At 51.0% G+C, this 26,464-nt stretch overlaps 2 protein-coding genes across 14 annotated transcripts in view; one reads left to right on the top strand and one right to left on the bottom strand.

Moving 5' to 3' along the window:
• The first annotated feature begins 696 nt into the window (after positions 1-696).
• Positions 697-20,642, top strand: MAP1A (microtubule associated protein 1A). 3 transcript variants are annotated; one of them, XM_037502347.2, is made up of 7 exons: positions 697-934; positions 1,923-2,024; positions 9,768-9,850; positions 10,112-10,252; positions 10,476-18,516; positions 18,657-18,877; positions 19,073-20,642. In XM_037502347.2, the coding sequence occupies exons 1-7, from the start codon at positions 697-699 to the stop codon at positions 19,226-19,228; spliced, it is 8,982 nt and encodes a 2,993-aa protein (XP_037358244.2). In that variant the 3' UTR covers positions 19,229-20,642. The 3 variants fall into 3 exon arrangements, with proteins under 3 accessions (XP_037358244.2, XP_037358245.2, XP_037358246.1); XM_037502348.2 differs by having other exon boundaries at positions 18,660-18,877; XM_037502349.2 differs by lacking the exons at positions 697-934; positions 1,923-2,024 and adding an exon at positions 6,692-6,769.
• An 897-nt stretch (positions 20,643-21,539) lies between these two features.
• Positions 21,540-26,464, bottom strand: part of PPIP5K1 (diphosphoinositol pentakisphosphate kinase 1) — a 33,279-nt gene continuing 28,354 nt past the window's right edge. For 10 of the 11 annotated variants that reach the window (XM_037502360.2, XM_037502355.2, XM_054701075.1 and 7 more), the window contains 2 exons: positions 25,757-25,870; positions 21,540-23,595 (listed from right to left, as the gene is read on the bottom strand). In XM_037502360.2, coding sequence (XP_037358257.1) covers positions 22,646-23,595; positions 25,757-25,870 — 1,064 coding nt within the window. In that variant the 3' untranslated portion in view covers positions 21,540-22,645. The remainder of the gene's footprint in view (positions 23,596-25,756; positions 25,871-26,464) is intronic. The other variant, XM_037502353.2, reaches the window with a different exon arrangement.

Consider the following 26,464-nt stretch of genomic DNA (forward strand, 5'->3'; position numbering starts at 1 on the left):
CTTTCCTGGGTTTTACTCAAATCCCCCTTGCTGCAGTCTGAGCTCACTGCACTCAGCAGAGATGGAGACTAGCCAACCTCTATCTTCGGAATAACAACTCACCAGGGACTCAGGGCCGGAAGGTCATTCTGTCCCTCCAACACTGCGCAGCCTTCCTGAGCGCTCCCAGGACCAGGAGCAACGAGGACAGGGAAACCGAGGATGGAGACAAGGACCCTGGCAGGTAGTGACAAAAAAAAAAAAAAAAAAAAAAAAAAGCGCCAGACTGATAATACAGACACACCGACACAGACACCCTTATAAACTGGGAGACCGAGAGGGACAAGATGGCTCCCCTCAGTTCAGGCGAGGTTGCGGAGCTGCCAGACAGCACTTAGCGGGGACACATTCCCCCTAGAAGCTTCTTCCAGCACCGGGGCAATCGGCTCGCCCTCTACCCGGTCCCCCAGAGCTCCCAGGCCTGCCCGAGTCGCCCTGGGCGCTCCCCCTGGAAAACATGGCGGGGGCTGCAGGCGGCGACCACCGCCCCCGGCCGAGGGCCGACCGCAGAACCCCGGCGTCCCGGCCCCTGCGGCGCCAGGGCCCCGCCCCCTGACATGCAGCAGCCAATCAGCGGCTCCCGCCGCCGGCCTTTAAGAGCCGCGCGCACTCTCCCCGCAGCGGGCGCCGCCGGCCTAGCACTCCAGCGGAGTTTCCATGGAGACCGAGGCTGGGCCCCGGCGGCCTCGCGGCGTTGCCATGGAGACAAGTCCCGGACTGGGGCTCGGCAGCCCCGGCGCTCCGCTGCCTCAGAACCCCGCGGAGCCGCTGTGCAAGGCCGGAGCCGCGGTGGGGGCGGCACGCTGGGACCTGAGGAGATACTCTTTGCTCATCGTGATCGGGGATATCGGCACAGAGTGTCAGCTGAGGGCCGTGCGGGCCCACCTTGAGCAAGGTGAGCTGCTGTTCTGCCTGGGTTCGGGACATCCTCCATCCCGCGCTTCCCAGCCATCTGCATTCACCTCCCAGAGCGCGGGTCGGCACCCTCCGCCCCTAGTGTGCGCTTCCTGGGACCTGTGCTCCCTGTTAATCTGAATCATCAGCCCCTGTCACCAGCATCTTCCATGTCATGCGTTCGTATCCTCCGGAGCAGTCAATACCTCGCTTCCCCCGTCTTTCCCGCACACCCCCAGATATTCCGCAATCTCCCCGAGGCAGAGATCTCTGCATGCAGCCCCTGCGACCTCTCTTGTCACACCCCTCTCTCCTGCAGTATCTAGGGCCAATGTCCTGAAAGTCCTCAACATCCTCTGGAGGGCCCATGTCCCTACCTTAGTTTTTCTTCTTTAGGGTCCCTGCACGGGCACAGGGTGCTTTCTATACGCCGAGGACAAATTTCCAGTCTTCAATCTCCCAGTGCCGGCAGCCAACCTGAGAGCGTGACCTTAGTGGCCACAGACTCTCAGTCTTCACCTCCCTCTCCAGTTGCCTCCCTGTGGCGCAGTGCTGCGGAGCCACCTGCGGGTGGGAGCCAAGCCGCGGAGGGGTGGAGGAAAGGAGGGGGGCATAGGAGAGTCTAAAATCTTACTTAATTGTAAGGACAAGAAGGCAACCCCTGGTATTTAGTGGTGAGCCCATGTTTGTCCCTTGTATCACAATTAGACAACCCTGTAAGAAAATTCCCATAGAGAAACTCATTAATGACCAAGTTTTGCCTAAAATCTGCTTTTCTCTCTCTGACTGAAGCAAAGCCCAAGAAAGGAACAGAATAGAAGACAGGCATAGGCACTAGCTACCTTTCTTAAAGTCATCAGTGAGGCTGATCATGGCAAGTGTCCTTAAGTCCCCTCCCTATCCTTACCCCTTCTGTGAGCTTGGATATGCTCCCTGAAATCCAATTTCCACCTTATCTAGAGCCCTCTTTGTTTCCTTTTCTTTCACAGGGATTCTCTCCTGGAACATTGACTTATCATCCTTTGACCTGAACCAACAATTGAGACTCTTCATTACCCGGCACCTAGCTCACTTCTCCTCAGAGGTCAAAGGTTAGGACTAGTGTCGTTTGTGTCAGTTCTTTGGGTGAGGGCTGGTCACAGAAAAGCAGAGGTCCAGTCTCCCTGGCAGATCTGGCCTTGTGGGAGGTTTGGGTCAAGGAGAAGGAAGGGACTCCTGAGGGGAAAGTTGCAAAACTCCATAGTATCCCCACATACCCAGTATACTTTGCAGGCAGATGGTGGAGGGAACCTGGAGAAGTTCATTTTTACCAGAAAAAGGGGGGGGGGGTGTTTGTAGACAGCTGTTGATGTGCACAAAGGGAATGAGGTGCTTCTCTGGAGTGATCAATCATCTCCCGTGCAAAATATCCACTTTTTTGGTATTCCCCTTTCTGGATATTTTAGCCTTCCTTTTGGGACCCCTGAATCTTCAACTCACCTTCCCAGGCTCTTGTGTAGCACTTTCTTTCAGGCTACACAGCCTATCCTCCAGGTTTCAGGGTTTCTGCTTCATCTTATGGCTCAACCAACACATCACCAGAGCAGAGAAGAATCTGGGCACCAAATGCTGATGAGCACCACCAAATCCAGGGTGGAAGCAGGGTCTCCTGAATTCACTGTTTCAAGAGCTAGCCAGAGTCCGAAATTTGGTTCCTGGGATCAAAATTCACAGGATGCAGCTCCCCATTCTGTTGGGTGGGAGAAAAGGGCTAGAGGGTTGAGAAAATGATATTTTAGGAATTATCATTCCATGGCAGTACCTGTGGGGAGACTGCAAAAAGCCCTATGTCTCATTATAAAAGTTCTGGGCATCTACTCATGTATTGGTAAATGTTAACATACAATCCATGTGCTAGTGCCTTTATGGAATATAAAATTCATCCAACTCAACAGCCACTGTCACTAAATGACTGAATTTATATATTATAAAGATAAATTCTCAATTACCCAGTACAGTAGATAGTTACCTCCTTTTCTTCCTGCTTCTGCTAACTGTGAGATATTTGGTCATTTTCCTGATTGCTGACTCCTCTAGAGATCCTCCTAGAGAGAAGAGAAGACAGGTTAATATGACTAATTATCCTAGAAATATATGCAGCATTTTAAAAATATGAACTTGACCTCTTCCTTATGACTGGCTTCCTGTGAAGCTAAACACTCAATGTTTTAAGATTGCCTTCTGTTTAGAATTACTCATGCCATGACTTCATCCATTAGCCCTTGTTACTCCTAGGAGCTTTGGTGCAAGGCTGGATAAAGGGATGATATAGGATGAAATTAATGACTGATTTGAAGTTTGAGGATTATTTGCTGATATTATAATTCACACTGAATTCTCTAACCTTGTCCTTTTGGCCACAGAGACTTAAGGATAGGTTGCTTTCTATAATGATGTAAGAATGAATAGAACTTAAACCAAAATATTTAGCTGTTCTTCAGATTAAGATATCAGGATGCTTGGGGAGACACTTATAGGGAGAAGCATCCTTACTCTCAGACAACACTCAGAAACAAGCACTGATATATAAAGACTTAGTAGTCGTTCAATCAAATAGATTTGCAGCGATGCCCTAAAGGAGCTTAGCGTCACATACCCAAGATCAGAGCTTACTTTAGTGTACTGAATTTTTTTAGATTTGGACATTGTCAGAGTGTCCCTGGAGAATAGCGGAGAATTTCCTGGAAAAACCCACATGGATCAAGACAGCCACAGCCCCACCCCTGCTGGCTCCTCTTTCAGCTGTCCCCACAAACAACAGTCAGCCCAGACAGCTGCAGACACTGCCCCTCCCTTCAGCCTCCCATTAGTGGAGAGACAAAGGGAACCAGGCCCCTGGTATGGTTCAAAGGGCTGTACCAGAACCTTAAGATTTAATCCTGTCTGCCACGCCACAGAAAGGGCCACCATCCCTCTTACCTTTCCTCCAAGCTCCGGGCCAAAATGCTGAGAAAGGGTACAAAACTGTATCCTGCAATGATGGGGAGAGTGCAGTCATTCCTAGCCACCACCCCCCTCTACACCCACACTGGTACACACAAAAAAACGGAGGGACCCTTTTCTCTGTGGCCCAGCTCCTTCTAGTGGTCAAATCTGGTACAGGCTTTCTAGGGTGAATTTTGTGCCAGGTAGTCATTCTCCAGTGGTGCTGAAGCCTTCCTTTCTAACCTCTGCAAAAAACTTGGAGTTTCCTAGCATTAGAAAACAAATCCAGAAACAAATAGGGCAGCATAAAACTGAGTCTAAATAACACTCTGATACTTCTGTTGGACACCTCTAGGAAATGCAGAGAGGGCTTCATAATTTATAATTCATGACTGATATTCTTAGAGTCTGAAAAACACAGGCTGAAGGACCTGTTTTCAAACTGGCTTTCTGTTTGACTCTCAATTACCACTGATGGGCTCAGGAAGCAGCAGTCCTGTTACTTCTGCAAACATGAAAAACCATTCTTAATATAGTAATGCACTGGCCCCCAAAGTAGGGAAATAGGAAAACAGGCACGCAAATAGTACTTTAAGTCCCTTCCAGCAGGCTTGGACTAAAGACATTCTAGAACTGGTCTCATCTAAGATTCTGATTTAGAATTTTCCTGATCACCTATATGATTTCTCATAAATCTTCCACAAAAAAAGGAGACAGACTTCCATTCAGGCATTGCAGTTTTAAAATTCTAAGAATGAGGCACTTTTTCATCTTTTAGGCCAGTCAATCCTCACAATATTATTGCAGGTTGGTACTAGCATTATATCCCTATCATATAGTTCAGGGAGCAAGTTTTCAGAGAGGTTACATGGCTTATTTCCTTTCTGTCTGACTCTCGATTACCACTGATGGGTAAATGTATGATTAGTAAAATGGTAGTCAGGTCTCAAATTCAGGACTTCTGATCTCACTTTGTGCCCAAGTTCAGGCCTCTCTTCTTTGTGTCTCACCATTTCATTGTAGCAGAGCCTAGGAACACAGCAGGTGAAAGGTTATTTGTGGTGGGTGGCTGTTCAGAGGGTGAGGGCTGAAGGAAACCAGCACTGTGAGTTGAAACCTGCCCAGGGTGTGGTCCTTGGGGATAGCAGCTGAGAATAAGGGTGGGCTGTATTGGGCTGGGAAGTGTTATTTTGTTCTCAGGCCAAATGCCTACTTAAGTTTCCCTCTTAGCACACCCCAGAGAGCCCTATAATGCTGAGGGGAGATAGAAGGTTTGAGGTGGGTAGAAATAAGAACTATAAAGTTGCAGAAGGAAGGAGTTTCCCTTTTGTGATGCTCCCAGCTCAGCCTGGTTTATGTTGTGTATCTCCGCGGATGCCCTCCTCTATCCAAGTGGGGTTGTTGCCATGTTACTGCTTTGCATCTCCGGATCTGAGCACAGATTCCTCCTCCTCTGTTCTCCCTACCCCCACCCCACCCCAGTTCTGGTGACTCAGCTCCTCCTCTTCTGGCTCCAGTTAAGGGTGGATGGAGGATGCTGAGAGCCCAGACTATTTTGGCTTCTCTGACCTTCAAAACAGCTCTTGGCAGCCTGGGGCAAGGGTGGGGTTGGTGGTGGGGCAGGAGTGGGTGGATGTCAATGTGCCGAAGGCTTTGGGAGTTGGCCAGGCCCAGGGAGGGTGGATGAAAAGGAAGAGGGCAGGGAAGGACTGTGTGAGAACTCAGAGCATCACCCAGTGGGAACTGAGAGCTAGATCTCCCCAGCTCCTCCCTCTGAGTCCTAGAGCACATCACTAGTTCTGAGACAGAAGTAGAGACCAAGGAAAACGGCCAATATTAGAAGGATGGAGAGTGTATACGAAGTGACAACGAGAGACATAGAAAAGTGCAGAACGGGAAGAGAACAGGGACTCAGCACCCTACAAAATAAGTTAAATAGTTTTTTTTAACCCAAAGAGTACTTTATGTTACATTTAATAATTGACCTATAATAACAAAATTTTGCTGAGGCTGAGGTGCTGGTGATCTTCTTTGGTCCCTGTTAACTCTTTCACTGAAAGGCAGAACGCACCCTGCCTCTTCAGACTGCCTCTTCGTGGCCAGTGACCCAAGAAGTCCAAGTATCAGTGTCTGTGCGGTTATTGAGGATGCTGCATTGGCACAAAACTGCATGCAGCCCCCAGGGTCCCTATGCCCCAGCCTAGCCAGGCTAGGGCCCATGTGTCCACTACCCCCTAAACTAAAATGAGACTCATTTCTGCACTTCCCTGCTTTGCAGTTTTGATTCAGAAGCTGGCAGAACTCAGGACAACTCCTGTCCCCAGGCGTCCTCTCAAGCAGTACTCTCATTCTGTTGCTTTCAGGCCCCCAATCTCTTTGTCTCCAGCTACTTCAGGGAGTGAAGGTCACTCTCTGGGTCTGAGGGTAAAGGCAGCAGATGGTTCCTGAGAGAAGGGGGAGGGTCCAGGCAGCCCTTACTCCCTGTTATTCCTGCAATGTGCCCTCAGCAAGGGGCTTCAGTCTTTTGGCTAATGCTAGAAGACTATTTCTTGACTAAGCAGGGCTGGGGGAGAAGGGCCCTAAGGGCCATTAGAGACAGCTCAGGGTCTTTGAGTTGCTAGACAACTCCTCCGTCCCCCAGGGCCATGCAGAAGCACCAGGACATTGACGCTGTGAAGGCAAAGAAACAGTTAATTCTCCACTGCCTCGTCATGGACCAGCCCCTCTTCCCCGCCCTGGCGCCGCCCTCCCCATCCAGCAAGCTAGCGCCCCCCCCCCCACTCCCACCCCAAGTGCCGCAGACTCTTCCCTGAAGCTGCCGGCTGAGGCCGGAGCTGCAGCCTCCATGAGGGGCTCCTTCCCACACCCCAGGGTAAGAATTGAACCGAACCAAAGGGCTTGGCATGGGGCGTGGGGGATTCTGATTGGGAGGTGGGGTGGGGGTACCGAAGGGAGTTGATACCTAATCTGTCATGTCTGGAACTAGCCCAGCAGGGTGGGCAGGTTGTGGAATGGAGCGAGAAGGTGAACAAGACTGGCTGTGTGGCCACCCAGACCCAGGCGGAGGCCAAGGGGCCGTGACTGACAGTCCACCTCTCCAGCTGGGCTGGGCTGGGCTAGGCTGGGCTGGGGGCATCAGTCTAGCGGCAGCAGCTGAGGGTGGTTTCAGCGACTCTGTCTGGCAGCCTGGGGTGCTTGATGAGTTTGGGAGCTGTGTCTTTGGGCAGAGGCAGAAGAACGGAAGGAAAGGCGGATCTTATAGGGATGCTTAATAGAAGGGTCGCTGGGTGTCAGCTGCTACATTGCTCAGCTGCTTCTGTCTAGGGGTGAGCAGGACAGTGAGTTTTTGCCAAGTAAGGGAAGGTGGGGGGCGGGGGACACTGTCAAAAAGCAGAGAGGAAAAGATCATTAAGATGTGGCAAGAGCCTCCTCACAGACCAATCTATTTGCTATGGGCTCCCCACACCCCATGCCCTGCAGACTAGCTTGCGATTGGGACTCTTAGCCCCCCTTTTCTGGCTCCCTTCAGCGATTGAGAGGCCATCCTGGAGATTGAGAGCACTCCCTCCCTGGCAGCTGCCCTGCATTCCCAGTGCTGTCAACCCCACATGTTCCCGGTCTCAGCCCCACCCCCACCTCATCTCTGCTTCTCTTCCCAAGATGGGGACTCTTGAACAGAGGAGCCAGTTTCTTCTCCCTCTCTGCACCCCCCACCCCCCAAGCTGAAGCAGCCAAGAAAATGACTTGTCATGCTGGGGTGGGGGGGGTGGGGGCGGAGCTGGAGCCTGAGCTCAGCGCGCACACTCACACACACTCACACACTGCGGCAAACTGCAGCTGCCCGGGCGGCCCCCCCTCCCCTTCTGCCTCACTGCGGAGACACCTGCCCTCCTGCCTGTTCTGCCTCCGTGCCTGCAGCCCACCCAACCTCATCACTGACCCGGGAAAGTGCCTCTGCCTCACAAGAAATCCTCTCCCAAGAAAAAGGAAAAACAAGTCACTTCCCTTCAGAAGGCTTGCTGGGGAGCAGAGGAGAGAAAGACGGCTTTCTCTCAGGCCTACAAAGGAGGGGCACAGGATACAAACTGTATATAGCAAGTCAGAACTGGACAGCACATGGGTTGGGGTAGGGTCTTGCGCCAAGACAGGAACTGGGATTGGCAAAGGCTAGTGGTTATAAACAGGAGACTGAGGAATGGTAGGTAGACTGGGGGAGGGAATGTGGTAACTAGAAAGCAAACCAGTCTGTACCACAGATTTATCTCTTTCCACTTTCTTCCCTACTGACTGGAGGCCAGGAGAGTGTAGAAATTGCCCTTCTTAATCTGATCCGCTTAGGACTAGGCTGCTCCCTGAACCTTGATATCCTTCACCTGCTCCAGCCCTCCTCCTGCCATCTCTGAGGTGGCTCTCATCCTCTGAACTGAGCTCAAAGCTTCCCTCAGTTCCCACGTTGAGAACTCTTGAACTCTTCTTGGGCCCCACCCACCCTCTACCGAGTTTGGTCTTCTGACACCAGGGGCAGTTCATTTCCCCTGCAGCTATAACTGGCAACCCTGGATCACCAGATGGACCTGATCCTGGCACTGTGGCTCTTCCTCTTAGCAAAGGCCCTGACCCCGGGCTCTTCTTGTCCCAAGCTTCAGAGGAGAGAGCTGGGTCACAGAAGAGGGTCTAGGGGACAGATTCTGGAGTCCTCCTGCCACTATCTTCCGGATAGCCCACTCCCCTCGCTATCTGTTCAACTCTGTCTGGACGGTAACTCCTCTATGTGCTGCAGCTAGGAAGGCAGGAGCAGGGGATGGCAGGATCTTTCTTAGAATCTTCTGTCTAACCTGCCTCTTTTTTGGTACACCAACCTGCCTTGCTTAGTGCTTCCTGTGAGTCTGGAGAAGGGAAGTGGAAAGGGGATTTGACAGTAGCTTTCTCCGTGGCCTGGGGAACACTCACTCTGAATCTCTGCTTCCTTATTTGTTTCCTGTCTGTGAACCCCCAACTCCCATCTCCATGGCAGTAGGCCCAAAGGAGAGGGAAAGGATGAGAGAAGAAACTGTTCACAAGGAATGGTTTGTGGGGTAGAGAACCAGGCCTCTCTGGAGCTAGGGACATGAAGGTGAGGTGGGAAAGGAGGCTCTGCAACCTTTGAGGGGAGGAACATGATGGGTGCCTGTTTGTGGGTGCAGGCTTGGCCTCCAAGGAACCAGAGGACAGAACAAAAATTATAGTCCTGTTTCCACTTTTCGAATTATAAAACCCCAAGGGTTTAAATAGCACAGGCTTCTCTAAGTCTTTAGGAGTGGGAATTCTGACCTTGGCTTTGGGCTGGAAAGGAAGGTGGGGAGTCTGTTGGAAAGGAAGGTGGGGAAACTGCACAGAAGCTCCCGTCTCCCAGTTTCCCTACACTGTGGCTGTGACTGCTCTAGGCAGAGGCAAGCTAGTGAGGAAAGAGTTGAGTGAAGTTGAATGTCCCAGGAGCCTTCCCTCCAGCTGAGCCCCCCATCTCCAGGCAGCACCAGGAGCTCAGCGCTCTGAGGGACAAAAGCTTCTTGTCAACTGGGCAGTCTGAGGCGGGAGTTCCAGGCAGAGGGGGTGGGGGTACTGGGCAGGCAGAGGGTGTGGCAAATGAAGGGACAAGAGCCAGCATGGGAGGGGGAGGAGGAAACCCTGAAAGGGAAGAGCCAGAAGAGCCAATCATAGACCTTAGTCAGCAGAATTCAAAGTGGCAGGATCTAAAGACTGCCAACCAGATTTCTCTTTCTCCTAAGCCCCATGTTCTGATAGTGCATTCTATTCTTTCCTGCCCCACTTACTCCCTCTCCATTTTAGAATAAACCCACATTTGCAAACAAATTCCTACATCTCTCCCTCAGGCCAGAGGACCCTCTCCCATCAGAGTGAGATCCTAGAGACCATCATCTTGGTAAACCCCAGTGCCGAAAGCATCAACTCTGAGGTAAGGCCAGGCCCTGCTCCTAGCCAAGAGGGCCTGCAGGAAGTGCTGTAACCTGCCCTTGCCAGTGTTACCACTTTAAGCCAAGAATTCCTGGGTTGGCTTTGAACCATCCTCTCTCTACCTTCTAAGCTGCCTTACAGTGGGGAGCAAGTCCTTGTAGAACTGGGGGGCAGGGGGTGGGGATGAGGGCGCTGGACCCAGAACAGTCAGTGCCCATTCCTGGGTCTCCTACACCTGTGACATCCCCTCATTCCATTCTAGGTCCACCATCTCCTTAGCAGCCCATCAGCTCACAAACTACTGATCTTGAGTGGGCAAAGTTTAGAACCTGGGGGAGACCTCATTTTGCAGAGTGGCACCTACTCCTACCAAAACTTTGCCCAGGTCCTTCAGAATCCTGAGGTAAGTTCCATGTCTGAGTGTCTGGGAGGAAGGGAATACGGAGCAGAACTAGAGCTGTGGGGACAGAACCAAGGGAGGGAAAATCTCATGTTGCTTGATCCTTGGGGGCCCTGGTAGAAGGGTAGGTGATTACCTTGGAGAGAGGTGGAGATTAATAGATTGAACCTGAGTTGGGTTAAGAACAACTCTGATGACCTGATTAAGCTTCTGTTTCCCATTCTAGATTTCCCAATTGCTCAGCAATAGAGACCCTGGGACCCAGGCCTTCCTCACGGTGTCCTGCTTAGGGGAGGGTGATTGGAGCCACCTGGGACTATCCAGTTCCCAAGAGACCCTGCACCTGCGGCTGAACCCTGAGCCCACGCTGCCCACCATGGATGGCGTGGCTGAGTTCTCCGAATACGTCTCTGAGACTGTGGATGTGCCATCCCCCTTTGACCTGCTAGAGCCCCCCACCTCAGGGGGCTTCCTCAAGCTCTCGAAGCCTTGCTGCTACATCTTCCCTGGTGGCCGTGGGGACTCTGCCCTCTTTGCTGTCAATGGTTTTAACATCCTGGTGGATGGTGGTTCTGATCGCAAGTCCTGCTTTTGGAAGCTGGTGCGGCACCTGGACCGCATTGACTCGGTGCTGCTCACACACATCGGGGCAGACAACCTGCCGGGCATCAATGGACTCCTGCAGCGCAAAGTGGCAGAGTTAGAGGAGGAACAATCTCAGGGCTCTAGCAGCTACAGCGACTGGGTGAAGAACCTCATCTCCCCCGAGCTTGGAGTTGTCTTCTTCAATGTGCCCGATAAGCTGCGGCTACCTGATGCCTCCCGGAAGGCTAAGCGTAGCATTGAGGAGGCCTGCCTTACTCTGCAGCACCTAAACCGTTTGGGCATCCAGGCTGAGCCTCTGTACCGTGTGGTCAGCAACACCATTGAGCCACTGACCCTCTTCCATAAGATGGGTGTGGGACGCTTAGACATGTATGTCCTCAACCCTGTCAAGGACAGCAAGGAGATGCAGTTCCTCATGCAGAAGTGGGCAGGGAACAGTAAAGCTAAGACAGGCATTGTGCTGGCTAATGGGAAGGAGGCGGAGATCTCAGTGCCCTACCTGACCTCTATCACTGCTCTGGTGGTCTGGCTGCCAGCCAATCCCACTGAAAAGATTGTGCGTGTGCTTTTTCCAGGGAATGCTCCCCAGAACAAGATCTTGGAGGGCCTGGAAAAGCTTCGGCATCTGGACTTCCTACGCTACCCCGTGGCTACACAGAAGGACCTGGCTGCTGGGGCAGTTCCTGCCAATCTCAAACCCAGCAAAATCAAACAGCGGACTGACAGCAAGGAGAGCCTCAAGGCCACTACCAAGACAGCCGTGAGCAAGCTGGCCAAACGGGAAGAGGTGGCTGAAGAGGGAGCCAAGGAGGCCCGCTCAGAACTGGCCAAAGAGTTAGCCAAAACAGAGAAGAAGGTAAAAGAGTCATCTGAGAAGCCCCCAGAGAAGCCTGCCAAACCTGAGAGGGTGAGAACAGAGTCGAGCGAGGCACTGAAGGCAGAGAAGCGAAAGCTGATCAAAGACAAGGTGGGGAAAAAGCACCTGAAAGAAAAGATATCAAAGCTGGAAGAGAAAAAAGACAAAGAGAAAAAAGAAATCAAGAAAGAGAGGAAGGAGCTTAAAAAGGATGAAGGGAGGAAGGAGGAGAAGAAAGATGCCAAGAAAGAGGAGAAGAGGAAAGATACAAAACCTGAGGTCAAGAAGATTTCCAAGCCAGACCTGAAGCCCTTTACCCCGGAGGTACGTAAGACCCTTTATAAAGCTAAGGCACCCGGGAGAGTCAAGATAGACAAGAGTAGGGCTGTTCGTGCGGAGAAGGAGGTGACCTCGGAGCCCCGGACACCCCCAGCTCAGAAGGGGACTGCACCTCTCCCAACAGTCAGTGGGCACAGGGAGCTGGTCCTTTCCTCCCCAGAGGACCTCACACAGGACTTTGAGGAGCTGAAGCGTGAGGAGAGGGAGCTGTTGGTTGAACAAAGGGGCACAGGGCTAGGAGAGAAACCACTCCCTCCAGACACTGAGGAGGCTCCCCCATGCACAGTTGCCCCAGGGACACCATCCTCTGTACCAGGACTGGAACAAGAGGAGCCTGTGAAAAAGGAGAAAGAGAGTGTCCCAGACATCCCTGAGGAACAAGGCAGTAAGGATAGAGGCCCAGACTCTAGGGCTGAAACAGAAGAAGAGAAAGAAGCCTGGGAGGAAAAGAAGCAGAAGGAAGCAGAGACGCTCCCCAGTACAACAGAAGCCAGAGAGGAAAGTGAACCTGAGGTAAAGGAGGATGTGATAGAGAAGGCAGAGGTAGAAGAAATGGAGGAGTTGCACCCTTCAGATGAGGAGGAAGAGGAAGAGACCAAAGCTGAGGGTTTTTACCAAAAACATATGCAAGAAGCCTTGAAGGTAACTCCACGGGCCAGAGAGTCTCTTGGGGGCCGGGAACTGGGCCTCCAGGGCAAGGCCCCTGAGAAGGAGACCTCGTCCTTCCTAAGCAGCCTGGCTGCACCTGCGGGAGCTACTGAGCACGTCTCTTACATCCAGGATGAGACAATTCCTGGGTACTCAGAGACTGAGCAGACCATCTCAGATGAGGAGATCCATGATGAGCCCGAGGAACGCCCAGCTCCACCTCGATTTCCCACAAGTACATATGACCTCTCTGGGCCTGAAGGTCCTGGCCCCTTTGAGGCTAGCCAGCCTGCAGACAGTGCTGTCACCACCACTGCCAGCAAAAGCTATGGCGCACCAGAGACTGAGCTCACCTACCCTCCCAACATAGTGGCCGCCCCTTTGGCTGAAGAAGAGCACGTGTCCTCAGCCACCTCAATCACTGAGTGTGACAAACTGTCTTCCTTTGCCACCTCTGTGGCTGAGGACCAGTCCGTGGCTTCACTCACGGCTCCCCAGACAGAGGAGACAGGAAAAAGCTCCCTGCTGCTCGACACAGTCACAAGCATCCCCTCCTCCCGCACTGAAGCCACTCAGGGCTTGGACTACGTACCATCAGCTGGTACCATCTCGCCCACATCCTCACTGGAAGAAGACAAAGGCTTCAAATCACCACCTTGTGAGGATTTCTCTGTGACCGGAGAGTCAGAGAAGAGAGGAGAGGTAGTAGGAAGAGGCCTGCCTGGAGAGAGACCCGTGGAAGAGAAGAAGGAGACGGCAAAGGTAGAGATGTCTGAGAAACTTCACAGTCAATATGGAAGCCCGATGTTTGGTGCTCCTGGACACATCCTACACCCAGGGGAACCAGCTCTTGGAGAAGTGGAGGAGCGCTGCCTCAGCCCGGATGACAGCACAGTGAAGATGGCCTCTCCTCCACCATCTGGCCCACCCAGTGCCACCCACACACCCTTTCATCAGTCACCAGTGGAAGAAAAGTCTGAGCCCCAAGACTTTAAGGAAGACGGCTCCAGGGCAGACACTAGGCTTATAGCAGGTGTGGGCAAGGAAGGTGCCACAGAGGAGACAGTCAAGTCAGGGCCTGAAGAGGGCACATTAGAAGAGGAGGAAAAGACGCTTCCTCCCACGAGCCCCCAGGCCCAGGCAGCACCCATCAGCATTGTTGGGGGACACACAGGCTGTACCATCCAACTGTTGCCAGAACAGGACAAAGCAATCGTCTTTGAGACTGTGGATGCAGGAGAGCCTACAGGCTCAATTCTAGGAACAGAAGCCCTTTCCAGAGATTTGAGGCCATCATTTCAAGAACCTGGTGAACCTCAAAAAGAGGTGCTCCAATCACCTGGCCTTGGTCTCTCCCCTGATGATACACAGTCCCTCTCTGTCCTCAGTGTGGTTTCCCAAGATACTGCCAACCAAGAGGCCATCCCCAGGGCTCCCTGTGGCCTGACAGAACAGCACCTACACAAAGACCTTTGGCCAGAGGTCTCTCCAGAAGATACCCAGTCACTTTCTCTCTCTGAAGAGAGTCCCAGCAAGGAGACCTCTCTGGATATCTCTTCTAAGCAGCTCTCTCCAGAAAGTCTTGGCACCCTCCAGTTTGGGGAACTAAGCCTCGGGAAGGAAGAAAAGGGGCATCTGACGCGAGCTGAGGATACCTCTCACCATCTAGCCCCTGTGTCTATTCCAGAACTCCATGCAACCACCACATCACCTCCCACAGATGGGTCCACTGGATACTCTGCACAAGAAGACATCACAGATGAGAGCTCTGACAGAAAATTATCTGATAGCTGTTTTTCTCACTCTACATTGTTGGGAGATGGGAAGCACTCACCTGGAATGATCACAAGCCCTGGTGAACACATTCTGACACCCGAGAGCTCCCTCACCAAGAGTCCTGAGTCTCTGCCAAGCCTGGCCACAGAGGACATTGCCATGGAGTGGGAAGGTAAAGTTCCAGAATTGAAAGACAGAACCCCCGAACAAAAGGACAAGGTACCTGAGCCAAAGGATGAAGTCCTACAGCAGAAGGATGTCGTAGAACAGAAGGATACAGCCATCAGTCAGAAAGATGAGGCTCTGGAAGAAAAGAGCAAGGTTGTGGAACAGCAGGATAAGGCTTTAGAACAAAAAGACAGGGACTCTGAACAAAGGGACACAGTAATAGAACAGAAGGACAAGGCCCTGGAGCCAAAAGACAGAGACTTAGAACAAAAAGACAAGGCCCTGGAACAGAAGGACAAGGTTCCAGAAGAGAAAGATGAAGCCTTAGGACAAAAAGTCAGTGAGTTTGAACAGAAAGACCAGGCTCAAGAGGACAAAGTCCCTGAACTGAAGGGCAAGGCCATAGAACAGACAGATGAAATCCCTAAACAGGACAAGGCCTTAGAAAAGAAGGATCAGGACTTAGAACAAAAATCCTGGGCCTTAGGACAGAAAAACGAAGCCCTGGAACAAAACAGTAAAGCTGGTGAACAGAAAGATAAGACTCTGGAAGAGAAGAACAAAACTCAGGAGAGTCCAGTGCAGGAGGAGAAAACCATGAAACCAAAGGAGAAGATCCTAGAGGATAAGTCTCCAGAAAAAGTCAAGATGGTGGAACAAAAGGAAGACGCTCTGTTGGAGAAGACCAAAACTCTGGGGCTGAAAGAGAGCCCAATACAGGAGGCCAAGGCCCAGGAACAGGAAGAGCAGTGCTGGCAGGAGCAGGATGTGGTCCAGGAGTGGAAAGAAACAATTCCAACCAGAGGGGAGCCAGTTGGAGAACAGAAAGAACCTGCCCCCAAATGGGAGGACACATCTCCTGAGCAGGACAGGTACTGGAGGGGCAGAGAGGATATGGCCCTGGAACAAGATAAGTACTGGAGGGAACTGAGTTGTGAGCGCAAGGTCTGGTTCCCCCACGAGCTGGATGGCCAGGGGGCCCGGCCAAGGTATACAGAGGAGCGGGAGAGCACTTTCCTCGATGAGGGGCCAGATGATGAGCAAGAAGTACCCCCCACGGAGCATATGCCCCAGAGCCCCTGGGCCTCAGACTTCAAGGGTTTCCAGGAGTCCTCACCGCAGAAGGGGCTAGAGGTGGAGCGCTGGCTTGCTGAGTCACCGGTCGGGCTGCCACCAGAGGACGAGGACAAGCTGACCCGCTCTCCCTTTGAGATCATCTCTCCTCCAGCCTCGCCACCTGAGATGGTTGGACAGAGGGTTCCTCCAGCCCCAGGACAAGAGAGCCCTATCCCAGAACCTAAGTCCATGCCATCCATGAGGAATGAGCCTACTACCCCCTCGTGGCTCGCTGACATCCCACCATGGGTACCCAAGGACAGACCCCTACCGCCTGCACCCCTCTCCCCAGCTCCAGCCCCCCCCATACCTGTCCCAGAGCCACACACTCCCGCACCCTTCTCCTGGGGCACAGCCGAGTACGACAGTGTGGTGGCTGCAGTACAAGAAGGGGCAGCTGAGTTGGAAGGTGGGCCATACTCCCCCCTGGGCAAGGACTACCGCAAAGCTGAAGGAGAAAGGGAAAAAGAAGGTGGTGCTGAGGCTCCTGACGGCAGTCCACACAGCCCAAAGGTCCCAGAGGCCCGTGACATCCATGCCACCAAGGAGCCTGAGCAGACGGAGCCGGAGGAGAGAGAGCCCACACCCTATCCTGATGAGAGAAGCTTTCAGTATGCAGACATCTATGAGCAGATGATGCTTACTGGGTTGGGCCCTGCGTGTCCCACTAGGGAGCCCCCACTTGGAGCAGCTGGGGATTGGCCCCCACGCATCTCAACCAAGGAGGAGGCTGCTGGCCTGAACACATCTGCAGAGAAAGAGCTTTCGTCTCCTGTCTCGCCTAAAAGCCTCCAACCTGACACACCAACCTTCAATTATGCAGCCCTGGCAGGTCCCACCCTACCGCCCAGGCAGGAGCCTGAGCCAGGGTCAAGTGTGCAGCCCAGCCTCACGCCACCTGCAATACCCCCCCGTGCTCCTATCACCCTGAGCAAAGGCCCAAGCTCCCCTCTTAATGGTAACATCCTGAGCTGTAGCCCAGATAGGAGGACCCCATCCCCCAAGGAGTCAGGCCGGGGGCACTGGGATGACAGCACTAGTGACTCAGAGCTGGAAAAGGGGGCTAGGGAGCAGCCAGAGAAAGAGGCCCAGTCCCCGAGTCCCCCTCATCCCATCCCTGTGGGACCTTCCACATTGTGGTCTGAAAGTGAGGCACATACCAGCCCTTCCTTGGACTCACACTTGGGTCCTGCTCGACCCAGCCTGGACTTTCCTGCTTCAGCCTTTGGCTTCTCCTCGTTGCAGCCGGCTTCCCCACAGCTGCCTTCTCCAGCTGAACCCCGTTCAGCACCCTGCGGCTCCCTTGCCTTCTCTGGGGATAGAGCTCTGGCTCTGGCTCCAGGGCCCCCTGCCAGGGCCCGGCATGATGAGTACCTAGAAGTTACCAAGGCTCCCAGCTTGGACTCCTCACTGCCCCAGCTCCCATCACCCAGCTCTCCTGGGGCTCCGCTCCTCTCCAGTCTGCCACGACCTGCCTCACCAGCCCTGTCTGAAGGTTCCTCCTCTGAGGCCACCACACCTGTGATTTCAAGTGTGGCTGAGCGCTTTCCTCCTGGCCTGGAGGCCACAGTACAGGGGTCTGACGACCTGGTCCCAGGAATGGAACCAGCTGCCCACAGCCTCTGGGACCTCACTCCTCTGAGCCCAGTGCCCCCAGCTTCACTGGATTTGGCCCCAGCTCAGGCTCCAAGTCTGGCGGGAGACACGGAGGATGGGACCCTGCCCTGCCACCTGGAGTGCTCAGAAGCAACCACCAAGAAGCCAAGTCCCTTCCAGGGTCCCTCTGGGGACTGTGCCTCCAATGGTCCAACTGAAACCAGCCCCAATCCTCTGGGCCCTGCCCCAGCCAGGCCTGAGAAGGAAGAGGCTTCAGCCTGCCCTGCCTGGGAACGCGGGGCGTGGCCTGAGGGAGCCGAGAGGAGCTCCCGGCCTGACACGCTTCTTTCCCCTGAGCACCCACCGTGCCCTGGAGGGGCCTCTGGAGGCCAACCCAGAAGTGTCTCCCCTGACGTTGAGGCTGGGCCGCAGGGATGTGCTGCTGAGCCCCGGCCCCACCGTGGGGAGCTCTCCCCATCCTTCCTGAACCCACCTCTGCTCCGATCCACAGATGACAGTGACCTCTCAACTGAGGAAGCTCAGCTGGTAGGGAGAGGGGGACGGCGCCGGGCAGGGGGCCCAGGAGCCCCAGGGGGCCCATGCCCTGTGGCTGATGAGACACCCCCAACATCAGCCAGTGACTCCGGCTCTTCACAGTCAGATTCTGATGTCCCACCAGAAACTGAGGAATGTCCATCAATCACAGCTGAGGCAGCCCTTGACTCAGATGAAGATGGGGACTTCCTGCCTGTGGACAAAGCTGGAGGTGTCAGTGGAACTCACCATCCCAGGCCTGGCCATGACCCACCCCCTCTCCCCCAGCCAGACCCCCGGCCATCCCCTCCTCGCCCTGATGTGTGCATGGCTGATCCCGAGGGGCTCAGTTCAGAGTCTGGAAGGGTAGAGAGGCTACGGGAGAAGGAGAAAGCACAGGGGAGAGTAGGGCGCAGGGCCCCAGGCAGGGCCAAGCCAGCGTCACCTGCACGGCGTCTGGATTTTCGGGGAAAACGCTCACCTACTCCTGGTAAAGGACCTACAGATCGAGCATCCCGGGTGCCACCCCGACCGCGGAGCATTCCAAGCCAGGTCACCACCGCAGAGGAAAAGGATGGACACAGCCCCATGTCCAGAGGCCTAGTCAATGGACTCAAGGCAGGATCCAGTAAGTACAACATGAGAAATCAGAGACTGTGGGCTTGAACTGGGTGTGGCTGGTCAAAGGCTCCAGGGGGAGGAGGTGGGAGGAAGAAGGTTGCCAGTGTCTATTTTCCCTCTGTCATGGGTCCTGGCTTGTTTCTACAGCAGCCTTAGGTTCCAAGGGCAGCTCTGGACCCCCTGTATATGTGGATCTCGCCTATATCCCGAATCACTGCAGTGGGAAGACTGCTGACCTTGACTTCTTCCGTCGAGTGCGCGCATCCTACTATGTGGTCAGTGGGAATGACCCTGCTAATGGCGAACCAAGTCGGGCTGTGCTGGATGCCCTGCTGGAGGGCAAGGCCCAGTGGGGGGAGAATCTTCAGGTGAGTGGCAAGGGACATCCGGAGGAAGTCTGGTCAAATCTCAGTGGCGGCAATAGTGAAACGCTGTCTCTGTTCATGAAAGGACTGAGCCCTCTGTGGGCAGTGAGACTACTTGCCCGACCGTCAGCTAGCCCGTCCCCCTGACTTACCTTCTCTTCACATTCTCTTATCAGGCATGTCTTGTCTCCCTCTTAGGTGACTCTGATCCCTACTCATGACACAGAAGTAACTCGTGAGTGGTACCAGCAGACTCATGAGCAGCAACAGCAACTGAACGTACTGGTCCTGGCTAGCAGCAGCACTGTGGTCATGCAGGATGAGTCCTTCCCAGCCTGCAAGATTGAGTTCTGAAAGAGCCACTCTCCCTTCCCCAAGGATCTGCTCCCCCAGCTCCCTTAGAGTATGGCTACTGCTGCGTCCTTTGGGGTCCAGGGAGAAGGGAGCTGGTGGAGGGTGGGGCTGTGTGGCAGGGTCAGGATGTCTTGTGGGGACTTGGGCTGGGCTAAATGGGAGGGGCTGTCTCTCTCCCTCGTCCATATGTGTGAGGACTCTCTAAACCAAAGGTAACAGAGGTAACATAGGCGGAGGGTACAAAGTTAAGATAGGAAGTTATCCGACACCCGAGAACCCCGAGTGACACCCTCTACTCGCACTGCCAAAAGCTGGTGTTGGGTGGGGAGTTAGGATGGAGAGAACCACCTCCTCCCTCATGGAGAGCATATCCCCAACCCCAGGGACCTCTTTATTGCAATCTATTTATTTAGCATCCCAAGGAAGGATTTCCAATAGTAATTTATATGACCTGGGGGCAGGATAGTGTCAGTGAGGTGCCCAGAGCTGCATCCTTTCCTCCATTGCTAATCCCTGTACCCACCAGCACCTGGGTTCTAGCAGGGTTCTCAGGGGAGACCGCTGCTACGCTGTCCCACTCCACTCTATCCTACGTATCTGAATGTCTCAATCCAAAACTTGAAGCTCTTTTTACCAACAGACTGGTGAGAGAAGAAAGGCGCTTATCCTCCCAGCCCCTGCTTCATACCATTCACATCTAGAGCTGTGCCCGGAACAGGCCTAATGGGCAGCACAAAGGGGCAAAGGAGAGCCCAGTCCCAATCCCACAGTTCTTCCAAATTCCCTGACCTTTTGAAGTTTTCACCCACCCATTCCAATTATCCTGATCCCTTCTCATCCCCTGCTTGGCTTCTCTGCATGTGGTCATCTGCTGTGGCCTGGTGTGTAATGGGTTAAAAATAAGCCACTGCTTGACATCCCAACATGACACCCCAGCAATGTGTGACTCCCCCAACATTCCACTATGCCATCTTGCAGCTGAAATGGGAACGCAGGCTGCTTTCCAGCCCCAAACTCTTGGATAAAGGAACTGGGAGGTGGAAGCCATGCCAGAGGACTTGGGGGAAATGGGAGGGAGGAAAGAAAGAGGGAGACAAAATTGAGCTAAAGCTTGAGTCCTACTGAGTGAGAAGAAAACAGGCCGAGAATACCACCCCAGAGGAGGACCTCACCCCAAGCAAGTCTATGAGCAGCCCTGCCAGACTACTGCTGGACCGAGAAATCCAGACGCTTGCTCATCAGGGCTTGGCTTCTCTGCCAAATGACTGTGGAAACCAAAATGAGCCCGCCTTGTGTTCTTCCTAGCTCCCAACCTCCCCGTGCTGCTGTGCTCTGCTCCTCCCCACACTTCCCTGCTATAGTTCCCAGCTGCTGTAACAGAGCCGCCTCCAACTCTAACAATAAATGAAGTTCATTACAGATGTGGTAGTGCTGTTTAGGCTTTTTCTGACTCCACGCATTGCTTAGTGGCTGGGCCCTGGCTTCTTCCTCTCTGGTTCTCCCAGCATTGTCATTATCTCAGTGCCTTTGATAACTGGAAGCATTTCCAGGACCCAGGGAAACCAGAGGAGACAGAGTGGGTAAAGGGAGAGAAAGATATGGGGAGTCAGCGTAACTTCTAAAAATGGGTAAGAATATTGGGGTATTTGGAATAGAAGCCTCGGGTGGGGACATAGATTTGATTTGATTTGATAAGGGAAGAAAGGCAGGGAGCCTCCTGGAAAGGGGTTCTATATATGATGGATCAAGAACTGAGGGCCCAATAACCTTTAAAAGGGGACCACCAAAGAGGTGAGGAATTGAGGGGCCTAATGAGGTTGAAAATACCTTTCATCCCTACAGTGAAACCCTTTCCAATTTAGGGTGCTGACAGAGAGGCCAGGTTGTGAATGTGAATATATGGAGAGGGGCATATTTTAGCCCTCCCAGTGCTGTGGGCTTTCTCAATATAAAGATGTCAAGGGGTAAATAAAGAGTATAGCCCCTTTATATCAACTCTTTGTAACACTACAAAAATCAAAGTAAAAAATTAAGGGGTTGACTCTAAGAATCTGGTGGGAAGGTATATATAGCCTCTGGTGCTCCACAGAGAGAGAAACTCTCTCCCCTGAAAACAGCTTATTTAAGACTTTTTTTGGGATAGTGAGCTGACTGCCATAGGACCTCATGATCTCTATATTTTTATAGCCCCTTTCTGTTCAACTACAATTTCTTTGAGTGGTTCAGGTTAATTCAACTACAGATATGACTGACTTACGGTCATATTCATTCTTGAATTCACAAGGACATTATCACCACCACTACCATTCTCATTATTTCAAATTTATTGAGCACTCATAATGTTCCGGCCTCCCATTCCAGTGACCACATTACCCCTCCTACCCACCCCCATATCTTTGGGAAAAGCTTCATAATCACACCTGGCCCCCAAAACACAACGATGTAAGGGCAAACCTCTTGGGGACACTGGAGTCTTTGGTCTTTGGCCAAATCTGTCCCTAGCCCTCCTACAGAAATATATATATGTATGTATATGTGTATGTATATGTTATGTGTATATACATATATATTATATGTATGTTATATATACATATATATGTATATTTGCTCTTTGCTCGTGTCTGTACAATATTGATCTTTGATGATTGCTTAAAATAGAACATGATTCTCTCTACTACATCATCTCCTAAAACAAGTAGCCCCACAGTAAAAGGAGGCCCAACTTCACAGATTGGCCAAGAACCCCCAAAGCCTTTTTAAGCAGTTATTCTGGAATTTTCACAGCAATCTCTTTTTTTTCTCAAGAGCTTTTACCCAGATGAATAGGACTGGGGCAGAGAGGACACTTAAGGATGATATGAAAATACCCACAAGCCCAGTCTAAAGATTACTGGCCATGATTTATGCTTATTTGGGAAGGGGACTCTTTTTTTCCCTAAACATTGCAGAGAACCATCACAGGTCCACTTGAGGAGTGCTAGCAAAGACAAGAGTCCCCCTGAATGCACATATGGTCTAAGGGCAGCTTGAGAAACTGTATTTCCCCAGGAAAAGCGGAGACTATGGAGTCCCATTTTGAACTTGCTGTGCTCAGATGGTGTCTTCAGCATTTAAGTGGCATTTCCTTTAACAATCTGGGATTTCCTGCGATGCGCTGAGGAGGTTGGGTAATGACAGACCAACCCACCCCTTGAAGGAAATCTTTTCAAGTCTAAAAGCTAGGTGAGGAGTCAATGGGCATGAATTGGCTCCTCCCCAAGCCCAGCTTGGGCACAGGTGTGCTTCATACCAAGAGGAGTGCTTCCTCAGATACCTCTGATGAGGCCCAAGGCCTTATGCTGGCAGGTGAGTTAGCCAAGAGAAAAAGTTGCTAACTCAAGTGGCTGGTATAGTGTGACACCACGAATGAGAAAATGATTAATCACACGTTGCTGGTGGAAAGGATGCGTGTTGGTCATGGAGTAGAGACTGGCTTTGAGGGTTTGGATCCTGGGCTTCGGGAATATCCTCTCCAGGCAGTAGGTAGGTCACCTCAGGGACCACTAGGGAACGTTGATTAACTTTATCAGGGACCTCCTGGACCTGCAGATCATTCTCTCCAGGGAACTCTTGGGATGGATTGTCAACCTCAGGGATGTTCTGAGACAACAGATTGATTGCTGAAGCCTCTTGGGCCAGCCTGCCAACCTCCCCAGAGAACCCCTGACATGGCTGGCTGAGCTGTTCAGAGACCTCTTGGGTGGGCTTACCAATTTCCAAAAGGATTTCCTGTTGCAAGTTACTAGCTCCTATAGGGAACCCATGGACCAGCCTGCCAACCTCCCTAGGGTCTCCCTGGCATGGCTGGATGACCTCCTCAGGGGTCTTCTGGCAAACCTGGAACGCTTCCTCAGAGACTTTCTGGCACAGCTGGCTGACATTCTGGCATGGCTGGCTGATCTGAGGGACCTCCTGACATGTCTGGTTAACATGGTCCTGGTTATGCTGGCATGGCCGGTTGATGTCAGGGACCTCCTGGCATGGATGGCTGACTTCTTCAGGGGTCTCCTGGTGTGGCAGGCTGATGTCAGGGACTTCCTGGCATGACTGGCTGATCTCCTCAGTAACTCTCTGGCATGGCTGGCTAGTCTCCACAGATGGCTCCTGTGGAGACTGGTTTGGTTCAAAAGGTTCTTGCTCCCCTTCTATGGGGAGCTCCTGGGCTCCATTCCCAGGGGTCTCCTGAAGAAGCCCAATGTCTTGACAATCTTCAGTCACATGTGAGCTTAAGGAGGGATGATCACTGAAGCCAAAATGGCAGTTACCATCCACTGCAGTAGGGGAGGAAGGGCCAGCACTGGACACAGTGCTGGAAGGGCCACTGCTGTCTGTAAAAACAAAGTCAGGAGAGTATGTCAGACAGGCTGGAAGAGTAGACTCTATTCTATGTATGTAGTTCAAAAGAAATAGTCAAAAGAGATGGACATTCATGTCCTGGGGAGAGAGGGCTTGAATTCTCCCCTAAGTTATGCAAGAGACTCCTAAATTAGCCCAGAATTGTTGCTCTGGCCTAATGTATATTGCAGAAATAATACTATGTCAGTGACTTCAGGAGTGAGTGCCAAAGGCCACTTTACCCTTTTTGCAAATGTACCCACATCCCAGTTCAAATAGGCTTTGACTGCTAATTTGGAAGCATATGAACAATTTATCTCCAGAGATTCTAATTCTGTAGGTTAAGGTAAGGGTGTTGAAGGAGGAGGGAGAGGGGTAATATATTTTATGGAAACACTCCCAATTAAATCTGATATGGAACTTCTATTAAGAGCCATTTCTTAAAAGCAATCAACATATTTCTGGGCAAGAGACAAGCAAGCAGGAGAATGTAGGAAAACTGAATCAAAACAGTAGGAAAGAAAATTAGTTACCAGAAAATGGAAGACTGTCATGGAATCTCTAAATTACAACATTAACTGTTTTGGAGGTCACTGATCCCTTCGAAATGCTAATGAAAATCATGGACAATCTTCCCATGTTCATATGAATAGTCACGCTAATCTTTATATATAATTCTGGGATTCTTAGACTTTACCCTGAAATCCTTCCATCAATTCAAAGTTAAGACCTTCTAAGTCTTGGCACATATAAGGTTACAGATTCTGGATTATATATTATATACATAAGATATAAAAATTAATTTTCCAGATCCTAACTTAGTACAACGAAGACTCAGAGTCTTCAATTACATTGTGGGGCAATTCCTACCCCAACCTCTACTACATTAACCTTCAGAAGGGTATTTATTTACTTTTCCTTTTGTAAATATCCTATGTACTCATGATAGAGTAACTTCATATTTAAAGCACTATGTTACAATAATAGATTGTGTAAACAGGGAACACATGAACATCTTCTCATCTAAGAAAATCTAGGAAAGCTGGCAAGTCTGATTCTGCAAACGTTCAGTCATTTAGTTTAAGGTATGCCAGTTATCTCTTTTCTGTGAAGGATCTCAAAAGGCTTGCTTCAGGCAGGAAAAAAAGAAAGGAGAGAAACATGGTTTTGGGCCAATAAGGCCTTTTTTAGCTTAGGCAGACCCTGTAGGAATTCTTCACCAATGAAGCTATATACCTTATTCTGAGTCAAAGGTCTAGATTAAAAAAAAAAAAAAAAGAGGAGGGTAAGCTGAGTTCACGCAAAAATAGCAGTAGCCTTAATTTCAGTTAGTGTTTTGATTCCAGCAAAGAAGTCGGAGAAAAAAGATGAGGATAAGATTTCAGGAGCACAGAACCTCTAAACATTTCAGGAGAAGGTAAAGGAAGAATGGTAAGTGTAGAATAATCTGAAATCCAGGATAATTCTTGGAATCAGGAAGAAAAGTTTCTTCTGAAAATAGGGTACCTGAAGAAGGCAAAATTCCATAAGTGTTTACATCCTTGCTGAAATATGAATATTTGCTTCAATATTATCCAAGCAAAGTAACGAAAGCCATGTTTGATTTCAGTTATTTCCTGGGAGCAGGATGAATAAGGGAAGGATTTTTCCATTACCAATGTCTTATCTCCCCACTGATTACCACTGCTATCTACCCCTCCCTACAATTACCCTAAAAACTCCTTGTGATCCCTGTTTACATTGTGACCAAGAATAATTAGTGATGGGCTAGAAATTATAAAGAAGAGATGGGAAAAGCAGCATTAGGTTTAGATGACAAGGTTTCCTCTCTAGTAATCTTTACTTGAGAAAGCTATAGAAACCAAATGGAGGTTTGAAAATGAAGTCTCCATCCTTTCTCCCCAAAGTAGCCAATGGGCCATGATCTTTTGGTGTCTCTACAGTGAGATACAGGGGACAGGGAGGACAGATGTAACAAAGCAGTGGAAACATCCTCCCCTTATCTTGAAGACAGCAGATGAGACAGCTTTCCCAAATGGTTATTTTTGGTCTTTTAACTCTTATCTTCTTTTCCCTGCTGTGATGGGTTTCTCATTCACCAATCCCTCCATCCCTTTTGGCATTTGTCTAGGCAGTTCCAAATGGATTACTTACACCAAGGTGGCTTCTCAGAGCGTTGCCGAAGTTGTAGGGTGGGTGAATGAAGAGTTCGGGGTGGGGAAAATGTGCTATCAGAAGCCTGGTTGCTGTGCATAGTATCAAAGAGGGCTGGAAAGTTTGGGGAGAAAGAGGGAAGGAGAAAAAAAAAGCATATGAAGAATAATTCAAGAGCCACAGGTTCACAACTAAAGTGAGAACCAATTAACACTTGCTCAGGCTGAGAACTAGAATTTCCTAGGCCCCTTCACACAAATCATTTTTAATATTTTAAACTTCTTATAGGAATATTTTCAAATATTTTTAAAGCAGTTTTAAGTACTAGTACAAAAACTAATAAAGCAATACCAGTACACTCATCTACATGTAACACATTAACATATTAACATTTTGCCATATTGATCACTGTGTTATTTTCTATTCTACCATGCCACAGGCCTACCTTGCATTTTTCTTACCCTAGACCATGCATTCTCAACAAAATTGGTCCTTGGTGAGGGTGAAAAAAGATGTTCCACTGGCTTGTGGCTCACCAAATGACCACAACACATAAACAAGATATGTGGTATATCTGTGACATTAAAATTTCATGTGGTTGGGGTGACTGGAGAGGAGGTTTGGAAGAGGGTAATTTTTTTTTTTAAGTTAAAAACACTGCCCTCTTTTTTTAAAAAAAGAGAGAGAATGTGCGTTAAACTTTAGTTT

Source organism: Talpa occidentalis, unplaced genomic scaffold (assembly GCF_014898055.3).
Source record: "Talpa occidentalis isolate TD23 unplaced genomic scaffold, MPIMG_talOcc4v2.1 talOcc4.11, whole genome shotgun sequence".
Lineage (NCBI taxonomy): Eukaryota > Metazoa > Chordata > Mammalia > Eulipotyphla > Talpidae > Talpa > Talpa occidentalis.

What these genes read in the sequence shown, in the direction of transcription:
- MAP1A (XM_037502347.2), top strand. Translation starts at nt 697, where the DNA reads ATGGAGACCGAGGCTGGGCCCCGGCGGCCTCGCGGCGTTGCCATGGAG. An exon ending in CCGAAAGCATCAACTCTGAG is followed by an intron (nt 9,851 to 10,111) that starts GTAAGGCCAGGC and finishes ATTCCATTCTAG; the next exon opens with GTCCACCATCTCCTTAGCAG. An exon ending in AGTGGGGGGAGAATCTTCAG is followed by an intron (nt 18,878 to 19,072) that starts GTGAGTGGCAAG and finishes TCTCCCTCTTAG; the next exon opens with GTGACTCTGATCCCTACTCA.